At 45.0% G+C, this 12797-nt stretch overlaps 1 protein-coding gene across 3 annotated transcripts in view; it reads left to right on the top strand.

The window, feature by feature from the left end:
- DYNLT3 (dynein light chain Tctex-type 3) overlaps positions 1–12797 on the top strand; it is a 68421-nt gene that overhangs the window by 53740 nt on the left and 1884 nt on the right. For all 3 annotated transcript variants that reach the window (XM_063955563.1, XM_063955562.1, XM_063955561.1), the window contains 2 exons: positions 2219–2342; positions 9720–9797. In XM_063955563.1, coding sequence (XP_063811633.1) covers positions 2219–2342; positions 9720–9797 — 202 coding nt within the window. The remainder of the gene's footprint in view (positions 1–2218; positions 2343–9719; positions 9798–12797) is intronic.

Below are 12797 nucleotides of genomic sequence, written 5' to 3'. Positions count from 1 at the left end.
ATAGCGCGCCACCGTGCCCGCAAGGGGCTCATTTGCGCTTGCCACACTGTCGGGCTCCCGGTGCTGGTATGCTGGTCGCCGGGAGCCCGACCGCCGGCATACCATACTACACCCATCCATCCAACTCCTCCCATCAGCAGACTCCTTTGCAAGAAGAACCATCATTTATTATTGTCCCACACAATAATAGTACTTTTTTAATTCCATACAACACTGATGCTGTGTTGTACTTCAGTGACTTGGGACACAACAGCGAACAAGGAAACGTTTGTGCACAAGTGTTCTTTTGGCTGTAGAGCACCTGCCTAACTCGCTTTCGTGGCTAAGAACCAAGGGGGTAATGCTGAGTTGATCGCAGCAGGAACTTTGTTAGCAGTTGGGCAAAACCATGTGCACTGCAGGGGAGGCAGATATAACATGTGCAGAAAGAGTTAGATTTGGGTGGGTTATTTTGTTTCTGTGCAGGGTAAATACTGGCTGCTTTATTTTTACACTGCAATTTAGATTGCAGATTGAACACACCACACCCAAATCTAACTCTCTCTGCACATGTTATATCTGCCTCCCCTGCAGTGCACATGGGCCCTCATTCCGAGTTGTTCGCTCGCAAGCTGCTTTTAGCAGCTTTGCACACGCTAAGCCGCCGCCTACTGGGAGTGAATCTTAGCTTATCAAAATTGCGAACGAAAGATTAGCAAAATTGCGAATAGACACTTCTTAGCAGTTTCTGAGTAGCTCCACACTTACTCGGCATCTGTGATCAGTTCAGTCCGTTTCGTTCCTGGTTTGACGTCACAAACACACCCAGCGTTCGCCCAGACACTCCTCCGTTTCTCCAGCCACTCCCGCGTTTTTCCCAGAAACGGTAGCGTTTTTTCGCACACACCCATAAAACGGCCAGTTTCTGCCCAGAACCACCCACTTCCTGTCAATCACATTACGATCACCAGAACGAAGAAAAAACCTTGTAATGCCGTGAGTAAAATACCTAACTGCATAGCAAATTTACTTGGCGCAGTCGCACTGCGGACATTGCGCATGCGCATTAGCGACTAATCGCTCCGTTGCGAGAAAAAATAACGAACGAACAACTTGGAATGACCCCCATGGTTTTGCCCAACTGCTAACAAAGGGCCTAATTCTGAGTTGATCGCAGCAGCAAATTTGTTAGCAGTTGGGCAAAACCATGTGCACTGCAGGGGGGACCAGATATAACATGTGCAGAGAGAGTTAGATTTGGGTGGGGTGTATTCAAACTGAAATCTAAATTGCAGTGTAAAAATAAAGCAGCCAGTATTTACCCTGCACAGAAACAAAATAACCCACCCAAATCTAACTCTCTGCAAATGTTATATCTGCCCCCCCCTGCTGTGTACATGGTTTTGCCCAATTGCTAACAAACTTGCTGCTGCGATCAACTCAGAATTACCCCCAAAGTTCCTGCTGCGATCAACTCAGAATTACCCCCAAGTCATCTGAGAAATTACAGATTAGAAAAATAAATTAAATAAAAGCCCCATATTACCCCGGGCAGGGGCACTGAAGATAGCTTTGTTTCTTACCCTAACCAAAATATTGAATATGTTTTATTTTTAGGCTTTATTTTAATATCATGCTAAAACTGGAAATAATTAAAGAAATAAAGTTAATTTTAAAAAAATGCATGCGATTACATAAAACTGTTTGGTTTTGACCTTTTATAAAAGGTGGCAAACTTCATTCTGCACCTACTGTATTATTTGATCCTGTATGGACCAAACAATCTTTGTTGACAAAAGTTTTACAGTTGGGCAGTCTTATTTTAAAAAACTAATTATGGCCCACACTTAATTTAATAAACAACACTGAGGGGGAAATTCAATTGCCCGAGGAAAGCTAATTGATCCCACGGGGCTATCCAATTAGCCCCAAAAGCAGCCTGACGTCAGCAGTTATTGGGGATTTTTTGGGGGCGGAAAAGAAATCAATGTTAAACAGCATCGTTTTCATGATCTTGTCCACGATAACACATAGTTCTGTGAACTTATAACGGATTCTATGTGTTTTTGAGAAAAATTGGGTAAAAATCGCGATAAAACCCTCGCAAAAAAAATTGCAACTAATTTAATTCCCCTTAGACGGAAAAAAAATCAACTGACACATTTAATCAGATGAAATGTTTTTTTTTTTTTTTTTTTTTGCTAAAACTGTGGCTAAATTATGTTTATTTGTTGTCCAGTGTGTAGATGTCATCCTGAGTGGAGTAGACTACGATGAGAGCAGAGTAAATGAATGGATGTCTACCGTGGTTGAACAATCTATAACCCATCTAGTGAAGATGGAAAAAGCATTTAAATATATTGGTAAGTTTAAATACTATGAACGCTGAGTTATTAAGAGATTACTCATTAGGAAAAGCTTCATGACCGTGCAGACACACACTATACGTTTTCTCAAAGCCCAAACATGTAAAATGTAAACTGTGTGCATTCTCCCATTCTGTTACTTTGTGCTGCCTGTATGATGTAAAAATTACATAGTTATTTATTCCATAATTGAAAACTTAAGTAAGTTATGTGACTCAAAAAGGTGGAGTCACATTGTCTGCATACAGCGCAATAATTCCGGTGATCTTCTTTTTTTATACTGATATTATCTCTGTTGTTTGCTCAACCCACGTATATCTTTTATGTCCGACTAACCAAACCTCTTACAAGGGGGATACATCCAATAAAAAAGACATATACTTACTCCTGCAGTTCTACACCTAGAAAAAAGGAGATAGAGTAACAGAGATTCACCTGTGGGGATTTGTGTCCTCTCTATACTCACACAAGTTGGAGCTCATCATGTGTAACAGTGAGCAAAGTACTATGCGGAAGTACAGTATATGTAGCTACAGTACAACGCCGGTCCTGTGCAACTCCACTTATGCCGGAGTACTTTTCATGTCTTTGTCACCCGTATTTGCATCTTAGTTGCAACACAATGTGACAAAACCACTTCTCGAGACTGAATTGATTGATTGTGTATACGACACTTGCATATCTCTGTGTGACTGAGTCTGAATCTGTATACAAAGTGCTACAATACAGCTTTTTTTCAAGCCAGGTGCTGTTGTGCTTTGTATACGGATAGACTTAGGGGGTCATTCCGACCCGATTGCTCGCTGCAGTTTGTCGCAGCGATCGGGTAGGAACTGCGCATGTGCCGGTGCCGCAGTGCGCTGGCGCATGGCAGTCGTCGGTGCCTAGCGATCGCCTCTGAGACGGTCGCTGTGCGGGAGGTGGCTGAACGGCGGCGTTAAGCCGCCGTTTAGTTGGCGCGGTCCGGCCAACGCAGGCGTGGCCGGACCGTTGGGGGGGGCGTTGCGCGGCGGCTGCGTGACGTATCACGCAGCGGCAGCGAGACACAACTCCTGGCCAGCCGCAGGAGCTGCGCTGGCCGGGAGTTACTCCACATATACAAAGGCATCGCCTCTGTGCGATGCTTTTGTATTTGTGCGGAGGGGCCAGCACTGACATGCGGGGCGGACTAGCCCTGTGCTGGGCGTCCCCCCGCATGTCTGAGTTTAAGATCGTAGCTGTGTTAAACTTAGCACAGCTATGATCAACTCGGAATGACCCCCTTAGTCGCACACAGATATATAAGGGTCGCGTATTAAATTAATCAGTGCAGTCTTGTGAAGCAATTTTGTTGCATCATGTTCTGACTAAGACGCAAATTTGGGCAAAAAGATGTGAATAAAACGCCTCAGCACTCTGCATGGCTCACTCGAACCAGGCGTCTTATGCTATATGACGTGTTGAGGCGGGTGGTCTTCAGTATGCCGGCGGTCGGGCTCCCGGCGACCAGCATACCGGCGCCGGGAGCCCGACAGCCGGCATACCGACACTTATTCTCCCTCGTGGGGGTCCACGACCCCCCCTGGAGGGAGAATAAAATACACCGTGCCCGTAGCGTGGCGAGCGCAGCGAGCCCGCAAGGGGCTCATTTACGCTCGCCACACTGTCAGTAAGCCGGCGGTCGGGCTCCCGGCGCCGGTATGCTGGTCGCCGGGAGCCCGACCGCCGGCATATCGTAGTGAACCCGTTGAGGCTAGGTGTATTAGGACACAACTGTATGAACGTAATTACAATCTGCAAGTTATATTATTACATTTTGAAGAAAGAGCCCTACATATGACAGTGCATGTTCTAGAGGGACAGAGTGGACACAAAGCGGGAGAGAGGAGCAGATTTGTGGAATGCAGAGAGAGCCCTGAGAATTTTGAGGAGAGATGGGAGGCTTGAATGAAGAGATGAGTATTAATGGCCCATTTAAATGCTGGGAAGCTGGCTGAAAGATCTATTGTAATATTAGGAGGTTGGGAGAAATGTGTGACAAATCCTGAAGAGAGGAGAGGGAACTGGTGGTCGGACAGGGGGTGAGGCGGCAGCCATTGGTAGAGTGGGCTGGGCGGGAGAATTTTCTGGGTCTGGGACAGACGCAAATGATAGCGAAGACTGGACTTTGGAATAACACACAAGTGTTGCTAATATATAAATGTGTGTGTTTGTGACTAAATAATATCTAAATGGCAAGTTTTTGATGCTATTTACATCAATTCAATTTGAACTGATACTAATGTTAAGGTCATTTAAAAGCCATGTATCAATGTCTTCATGAGTGATAAAATATTTCTATTTCCACTGGCTCACATTTAGTGGGAGACAGTATATGAATCAATGTGTATGTGTGGGCATCTCTGTAGCCGTCATACCCACTCCATGGAAACTGCTCACAGGGACATAGAAACTATTTCAAGATCAAATACTCCAAACAAATTCTGAGTCGACTTTGAAAACAAGAGGCCTTTTATTCTGATCCTAATGGGACTGTCTGACTCATGTAATGGCTGTTTGGGAAATCGCAGGCAATCCCAGTGCCGTATAATTATCTACACACACAGGCTGCATACGTTATACCTATCTGCATATCATAACACTCCCAACGCTCGGCGGCCCCAAATGTGAGTGCAGGGACCAACGCATTTAGGAGAGTATAGCGTTGTCCTAATAGAGTATGCTCTGGCATCTGTGTGCCCTTAGCCACTGGAGATAGGTGTGTTATTGGACAAATACTGTCCAATGACGTTCAGGAAAGTTGTTTGGGAAGATGGGTCATCCAGTTACAGCCCTCCTCCAGGTTACAGGTCTGCTGTTATACCAGTGAAAATGGTAAAAGATACCACAAATCACCCTTTATAATAACATATTGCTTTTGTGATTTTTACAGATTGTAATCCAATGGCAATAATCCCCAATTACTCATTCAGATTGTCTGCCACTCTCTCTGGATGTATTGCAAAGTCCCTCAGCAGTCTCATAGCTGTGTTCCACAGTTAAATTACTGTAGTTGGGCATGCCCTCCGTTAGAGAGCAGGCTATTCTGTTTAACGCAGTAGACTGGTAGTCACTGAATACATTTAAACAGTAGGGCGTTTTGGGGCGGAAGAGACAGTTAAGTAGCTGGGTGTGAGATGAGCATGTACCTGGTGGCTGTGCCGCTGGGAAAATTAAAGTTGTGATGTTCCGATGTTCCCGCTTTTCATTCATATTTTTATTTTTTTTATAATATCATTTTGGATAAGTTTAAATATGTTTTTCACCTGATGCACTCATAAAAAATGGACAATTTCTGGTCAGTTAAGTGGTAAATCGGGCAGAGAGCAGCACGCTGCTAAACAGCCTAGCAATCATGAGACATCCTTTTTGATCTGCATCACTCCGCTCAGTGATTCAGACATACTGTACATGTACAGTAAATGCATTGGATATTCCAGCTCCTTTTAGTATTTCAATTAATCAGTGAAGTCAAAACACAGCTAACGATAAAGAATAGTCATTTTAACCAACTTGCTCATATTTCTAACTTTTTTTGTTTCCGCTACATTTAGAATAATGACCATACCTCCGTTGTTACTGCGGATTATTGTATTAAAGAACGCAGACACATTTTTGTTTCTAACATTTGTGTATAATAATCTCCAGTTCATAAAGCAGTTTTGCTTACACAACTATGATGTGATTAAAATGGCAGGGTGTGTCCCAAGTGCAAACAACTCGTTTCCAAGCTTTACTCATCACTGTTATTGCTGGATGTGATTTCATTTACTGGATTTGGCAGTTTTACAATTCAGACTCTTGAGTTTTTAATGCTGCAGTTAAACTCACTATTGGGCATTAACACTATAGGGCATATGTACTTAGCCTTGAAGAGAGATAAAGTGGAAACAGATAAAGGGGGTAATTCAGAGTTGATTGCAGCAGCAAATTTGTTAGCAGTTGGGCAAAACCATGGGGGTCATTCCGACCCGATCGCTCGCTGCAGTTTATCTCAGTGCAGCGATCGGGTCGGAACTGCGCATGCGGCGGTGCTGCAGTGCGCCGGCGCATGCCAGCCGTCGTTGCCTAGCGATCGCCTCTGAGGCAGAGGTGGTCGCTGGGCGGAGGGGGCTGGACGGCGGCGTTAAGCAGCCGTTTAGGGGGCGCGGTCCGACCAATGCAGGCGTGGCCGGACCGTTGGGGGGTCGGGCCCTGGCAGCTGCGTGACGTCACACGCAGCCGCTGCGACCCGCGGGGCAGCGAAGAGGTTCTCCCGGCCAGCCGCAGGAGCTGCACTGGCCGGGAGTAACTCCTGAGATGCAAAAGCATCGTCGCTGTGCGATGCTTTTGCATATCTGCGGGGGTGGGGTGGGGGGTGGACTAGCCTTGTGCTGGGCGTCCCCCCGCATGTCTGATTGCCTGATCGTAGCTGTGCTAAATTTAACACAGCTACGATCAACTCGGAATTACCCCCCATGTGCACTGCTGGTGTGGCAGATATAACATTTGTACAGAGAGTTAGATTTGGGTGGGTTATCTTGTTTCTGTGCAGGGTAAATACTGCCTGCATTTTTTTACACTGCAATTTAGATTTCAGTTTGAACACACCCCACCCAAATCTAACTCTCTCTGCACATGTTATATCTGCTCCCCCTGCAGTGCACATGGTTTTGCCCATTTGCTAACAAATTTGCTGCTGCGATCAACTCTGAATTACCCCCAAAGTACCAATCAATCAGCTCCTAACTTATGTTACAGGCTGTGTTTGAAAAATGACATTTAGCAGTGATCGCAAAAACGCGCTATAACGCGTATTTTACGCGTTATAGGCAGTGGGGGACTCGGTTTTGAAAAAGGAGGGGGTCCTGCGGGACGCGCTGTGACTCCCCTACCAGTCACTGCAGGCAGCATCACACGTCTCTTCAACCAATCACTGCTGGCAGCGTTTCCTCTCATCCAATCACCGCGGCAGCCTCCGTCCTGACTTCTCTTCCCGCTCTGCAGCTTGAATCCTCCTCCTTGGGCTCCGGGTGACAGCAATCGAATCCTGGGGCTGAGACTCAGGGATTTAGCAGCGCTCTCTGTGCCGGCCGCAGGGCGGATTCCAGGTTTGACTTTAAAGGTGAGGACGCGCTGCGCTGCGCTGCACGGCAATGCGCTGTCAGTGTGTGATCCGTCCTCCTCCCTGTCCTCACCCGTCTGCGCTGCCACGGGATACGGGGCTGACGCAGCGAGTGAGAGGCGCTGACCACACAGCCTGGCAGACGGGACAGTGAGCGGGGCAGCGGCTACTCTGCTGCTCTGTCCGCTCCTCGCCTGGCTCATTACATAGGGAGGGAGGGAGGGTGATGCGGCTGCTGGGGGGCATTGCTACAGCCTGGATAAGTTTATATTGATATGGTGTTGTGAGTACTCGTCACAGGCAGGACACCCCTTCCAGTGACACCTGCAATGACTGGGCACCCCCTTCCTGCACAATCCCCCCCCCCCCCCCTTTCCCGCACAATCACTGTGGACACCACCCTCCCTCACTGACACCCGTGATCGCTGTGTCTGGGGGGTCTGAGGTGGTGGCTGCAAAGTGTGTAAAGTGCTGTACCCGGTGCAAAGTGTATAACGTGCTGTACCCGGTGCAAAGTGTATAACGTGCTGTACCCGGTGCAAAGTGTATAACGTGCTGTACCCGGTGCAAAGTGTATAACGTGCTGTACCCGGTGCAAAGTGTATAACGTGCTGTACCCGGTGCAAAGTGTATAACGTGCTGTACCCGGTGCAAAGTGTATAACGTGCTGTACCCGCTGCAAAGTGTATAACGTGCTGTACCCGCTGCAAAGTGTATAACGTGCTGTATAACGTGCTGTACCCGGTGCAAAGTGTATAACGTGCTGTACCCGGTGCAAAGTGTATAACGTGCTGTACCCGCTGCAAAGTGTATAACGTGCTGTACCCGCTGCAAAGTGTATAACGTGCTGTACCCGCTGCAAAGTGTATAACGTGCTGTACCCGCTGCAAAGTGTATAACGTGCTGTACCCGGTGCAAAGTGTATAACGTGCTGTACCCGGTGCAAAGTGTATAACGTGCTGTACCCGGTGCAAAGTGTATAACGTGCTCTACCCGGTGCAAAGTGTGTAACGTGCTCTACCCGGTGCAATGTGCATAAGCGGCACTACTGTGCGGTGTAATGTGGACTGGCACTATTATGTAGCCACGCCCCTAAATTTTTGTGGCGCGCCTTCGGCGCGCATTGTCTGTTCCTTGCAGTGTAGGGTGGGGAGCACCAATTCACTTTCTGCCACAAGGGCGCCAAAATGTCTAGTTACAGCTCTGGTGCAGTGTCTGTATGCTACACAGCCCAGCAGCTTTGTCACTTCCCCCCTCCTGCTACACTTTTGTAGTGTCCAAATCAAGTCTGTGTTTTTATGTTTGAATCGGTAATGAGATTAATTTGAACCTTCACTCCAATGGGACCCAGAAAAGGACCGGTAGGACCCCAATTTTTAAAAGTGAGGGGTCCCTGGGACCCACTTTTTTTCCGGCTCAGCGCGATCACTGTTTAGGAACTTATTGGTTGGTAGTTTATCTCTTTCCACTTTATCTCTCTCCAAGGCTTAGTACATCTGCCCCACAGTAAGAAAGCTTGTTTTTCTTTTTAACTAAATAAATCTTGCTGACCTACTGTCCCATTTACTCTGGAGTATGTAAAACAGAGTTGCAATAAATACCGTAAAAGCTTAATGGATCTGACTGAATGGCTTATTGGGGGTAATTCCAAGTTGATCGCAGCAGGATTTTTGTTAGCAATTGGGCAAAACCATGTGCACTGCAGGGGAGGCAGATATAACATGTGCAGAGAGAGTTAGATTTGGGTGGGGTGTGTTCAATCTGCAATCTAATTTGCAGTGTAAAAATAAAGCAGCCAGTATTTACCCTGCACAGAAACAAAATAACCCACCCAAATCTAACTCTTTCTGCACATGTTATATCTGCCTCCCCTACAGTGCACATGGTTTTGCCCAATTGCTAAAAAAAATTCTGCTGCGATCAACTTGGAATTACCCCCATTGTCTCATTCTTAACAAAAACATTAGCACCACAGGGGAATAACAAGAGAAGTCCTAAAGTGAAAAATGAAAGTTTTAAAACAATTGTGTATGGTCTGTTTGGCATTTTACCATATTAATCCTTATACATAAATATGTATTTATTTACTTTGCCTGAGTCACTGTCATTGTTCCAAGGCTGTCATTTTGGAGTATTGTTATAGCAGGAATTAAAATCAGGCTAGGATTGTACATTTCTAGATCTGCATGTGGGAGTACTGTATGTCATACAGTATATGGTTATTTCATGTGCTGTGTTTTTGTTTCTTTCAGTGACCTGTACAGTCATGCAGAAGCGAGGAGGGGGTCTGCACAACGCAAGTTCCTCATTTTGGGATAATTCTACTGATGGTAACGCTAATTCAAAGAGCTGTTTGCATAAACAATACTTGTGTCCTGTATAATGCTGATACTGGTAATTTACAATATCACAAATCATAATAATGGTTATAAAATGTACCACATTTATGCAAAGCAGACTGAGGTGTGTGTGTGTGTGTGTGTGTGTGTGTGTGTGTGTGTATGTATGTATATATATATATATATATATATTTTAATATAATTTAATATAACCTATATATATTTCCTGAAGTACAACATACAGTAATAATTTATTGGTTAGAGGACGATTAGAAAGAATTGGAATTCCACAGAAAGGTTAATGTACGGTGCATCCGGAAAGTATTCACAGCACTTCACTTTTTCCACATTTTGTTATGTTACAGCCTTATTCCAAACTGGAATAAATGTATTTTTTCCCTCCAAATTCTACACACAATACCCCATAATGATAACGTGAAAAAGGTTTTCCTTTTTTTTCTTTTTGCAAATTTTATTAAAAATAAAAAATTAAGAAATCACATGTACATAAGTATTCACAGCCTTTGCTCAATACTCTGTTGATGCACCTTTGGCAGCAATTACAGCCTCAAGTCTTTTTGAATATGATGCCACAAGCTTGGCACACCCATCTTTGGGCAGTTTTGCCCATTCCTTTTTGCAGCACCTCCCAAGCTCCATCAGGTTGGATGGGAAGCGTCGGTGCACAGCCATTTTCAGATCTCTCCAGAGATGGTTAGTCGGATTCAAGTCTGGGCTCTGGCTGGGCCACTCAAGGACATTCACAGAGTTGTCCTTAAGCCACTCCTTTGATATCTTGGTGTGTGCTTAGGGTCGTTGTCCTGCTGAAAGATGAACCGTTGCCCCAGTCTGAGGTCAACAGCGCTCTGGAGCAGGTTTTTTCATCCAGGATATCTCTGTACATTGCTGCATTCATCTTTCCCTCTATCCTGACTAGTCTCCCAGTTCCTGCTGCTGAAAAACATTCCCACAGCATGATGCTGCCACCACCATGCTTCACTGTAGGGATGGTAGTGGCCTGGTGATGAGCGTTGCCTGGTTTCCTCCAAACAGGACGCCTGGTATTCACGCCAAAGAGTTCAAGCTTTGTCTCATCAGACTAGAGAATTTTTGTTTCTCATGGTCTGAGAGTCCTTAAGGTGCATTTTGACAAACTCCAGGCGGGTTGCCATGTGCTTTTTACTAAGGAGTGGCTTCCGTCTGGCCACTCTACCATACAGGCCTGATTGGTGGATTGCTGCAGAGATGTTGTCCTTCTGGAAGGTTCTACTCTCTCCACAGAGGAATGCTGTAGCTCTTACAGAGTGACCATCGGGTTCTTGGTCACTTCCCTGACCAGCGCCCTTCTCCCCCTATCGCTCAGTTTAGATGGCCAGCCAGCTCTAGGAAAAGTCCTGGTGGTTTCGAACTTCTTCCATTTACGGATACAGATGTGTCCTCTTACATCCTTGCTGCAGTCACGCTAAACAGCCCTTCAAGTTGTGCCATGCTGTGGCAGGACTCAGTAGCACTGAGCGTCTTGTTTTGCATTTTTTTCGAGAAATAGATATGAAATGTATGCCTATATTCTGTGTGTGATTGCGACTGCATTGTCATACAAAATACTATTGCCCAGATTTATCAAGCCTTGGAGAGTGCCTCCCCAGCCAGCACCCCTCTGTCTCTCGGGCGGGCCAGCACCCCTCTGTCTCTCGGGCGGGCCAGCACCCCTCTGTCTCTCGGGCGGGCCAGCACCCCTCTGTCTCTCGGGCGGGCCAGCACCCTTCTGTCACTGTTGCAACTTACATTTCAAAATATGAAACATTATAAAGAAAGGACATATGTAGGAGAGCGCAAATGTATAGTTTGCAGGAAGACACCAAACACCCTAGCATCAGCCCTGTTTATACATGCAGTAGGTTGATTAAAACCTTTCTCACTTCACTTTTAGATAACTCTCTATTTCTGTGTGCTGTATGTATTCGTTTTATGTAGCAGAAATGTTAGGTTCTGGGCTAATGTAATGGAAGTGCTGTAAGTAATAAAATAACTTCTATTCAGGGCCCTTCCAGTATCTGCTAACTATAAACATTAATCATCTTAGAGGGTAGGAGTGCTAGGGCACTAACTTGTGTTTGCTTAAAATGAATCTCCTCCTTGTGGGAGCAATGCAGGGCTGTGTAACATCCCCCTGTCCTTTGTCTTTGATTATATCATCACCACAAATTTAGTATTTGGTTGTTGTTTTGAATATCATACCAACTTCCACTAGAGGTAGCTTATCTGTTTTCATCTTTACTTTCACCCTTTAGTAATGAGTTAAGTATTCCCTTTCATGTCAGTCATTTCTGGCCACAGTTACAACTTCTGGGTTTCAGCATTCAGCTACAATCTGTAACTTCTAAACTGGATAAAGTGAAAAATCAAAAACAAATAGGCAACAGTTTTAAATTAAAGTCCATTTCACGTCACACAGTTAACACCCACTGATGTCTGAATTGTGGTGTTCAAGTGGGTGTCAGTCATAGACAGGCAACTGAATACACTCCGGCACCAGAAGATGGAGAAGCTGCGCTATAGGTAAATAGTAGATAGACTACATATGAACATCCAGAGGATAATGGTTATTTTTGCAAAATAATACTTTGGATCTATTTTGTAAATCAATTCCTAAAAATGTTGAACTTTGATTGTGGATTTCTTCATAAATAACTCAAATGAAACAAATAAAGCTGCAGTTAGCATAAAATGCTTAACACTTGGTGGAGATGCAGTGACTATTCTTACTGCAGTAATCTGTGTGGAGGAAAATACACTTAATGGGACACATGAGGACAGATAGTATCCAGGGATTTAAAGTTATCCAGTAATCATGATGTAACGTATTCTAATTCAACAAGCTTTACTAGTTAAACAAGCTTTGCTCATGTATCCTAAAGTTATTTGTTTATAAAGTTTTTTCTTTTTCTTTTCTATGCATGACATAAGTAAAAGTAGGTAGATAGATAGATC

This window comes from Pseudophryne corroboree, chromosome 2 (genome assembly GCF_028390025.1).
Source record: "Pseudophryne corroboree isolate aPseCor3 chromosome 2, aPseCor3.hap2, whole genome shotgun sequence".
NCBI lineage: Eukaryota > Metazoa > Chordata > Amphibia > Anura > Myobatrachidae > Pseudophryne > Pseudophryne corroboree.
This window is presented reverse-complemented; position numbering and strand designations above follow the sequence as displayed.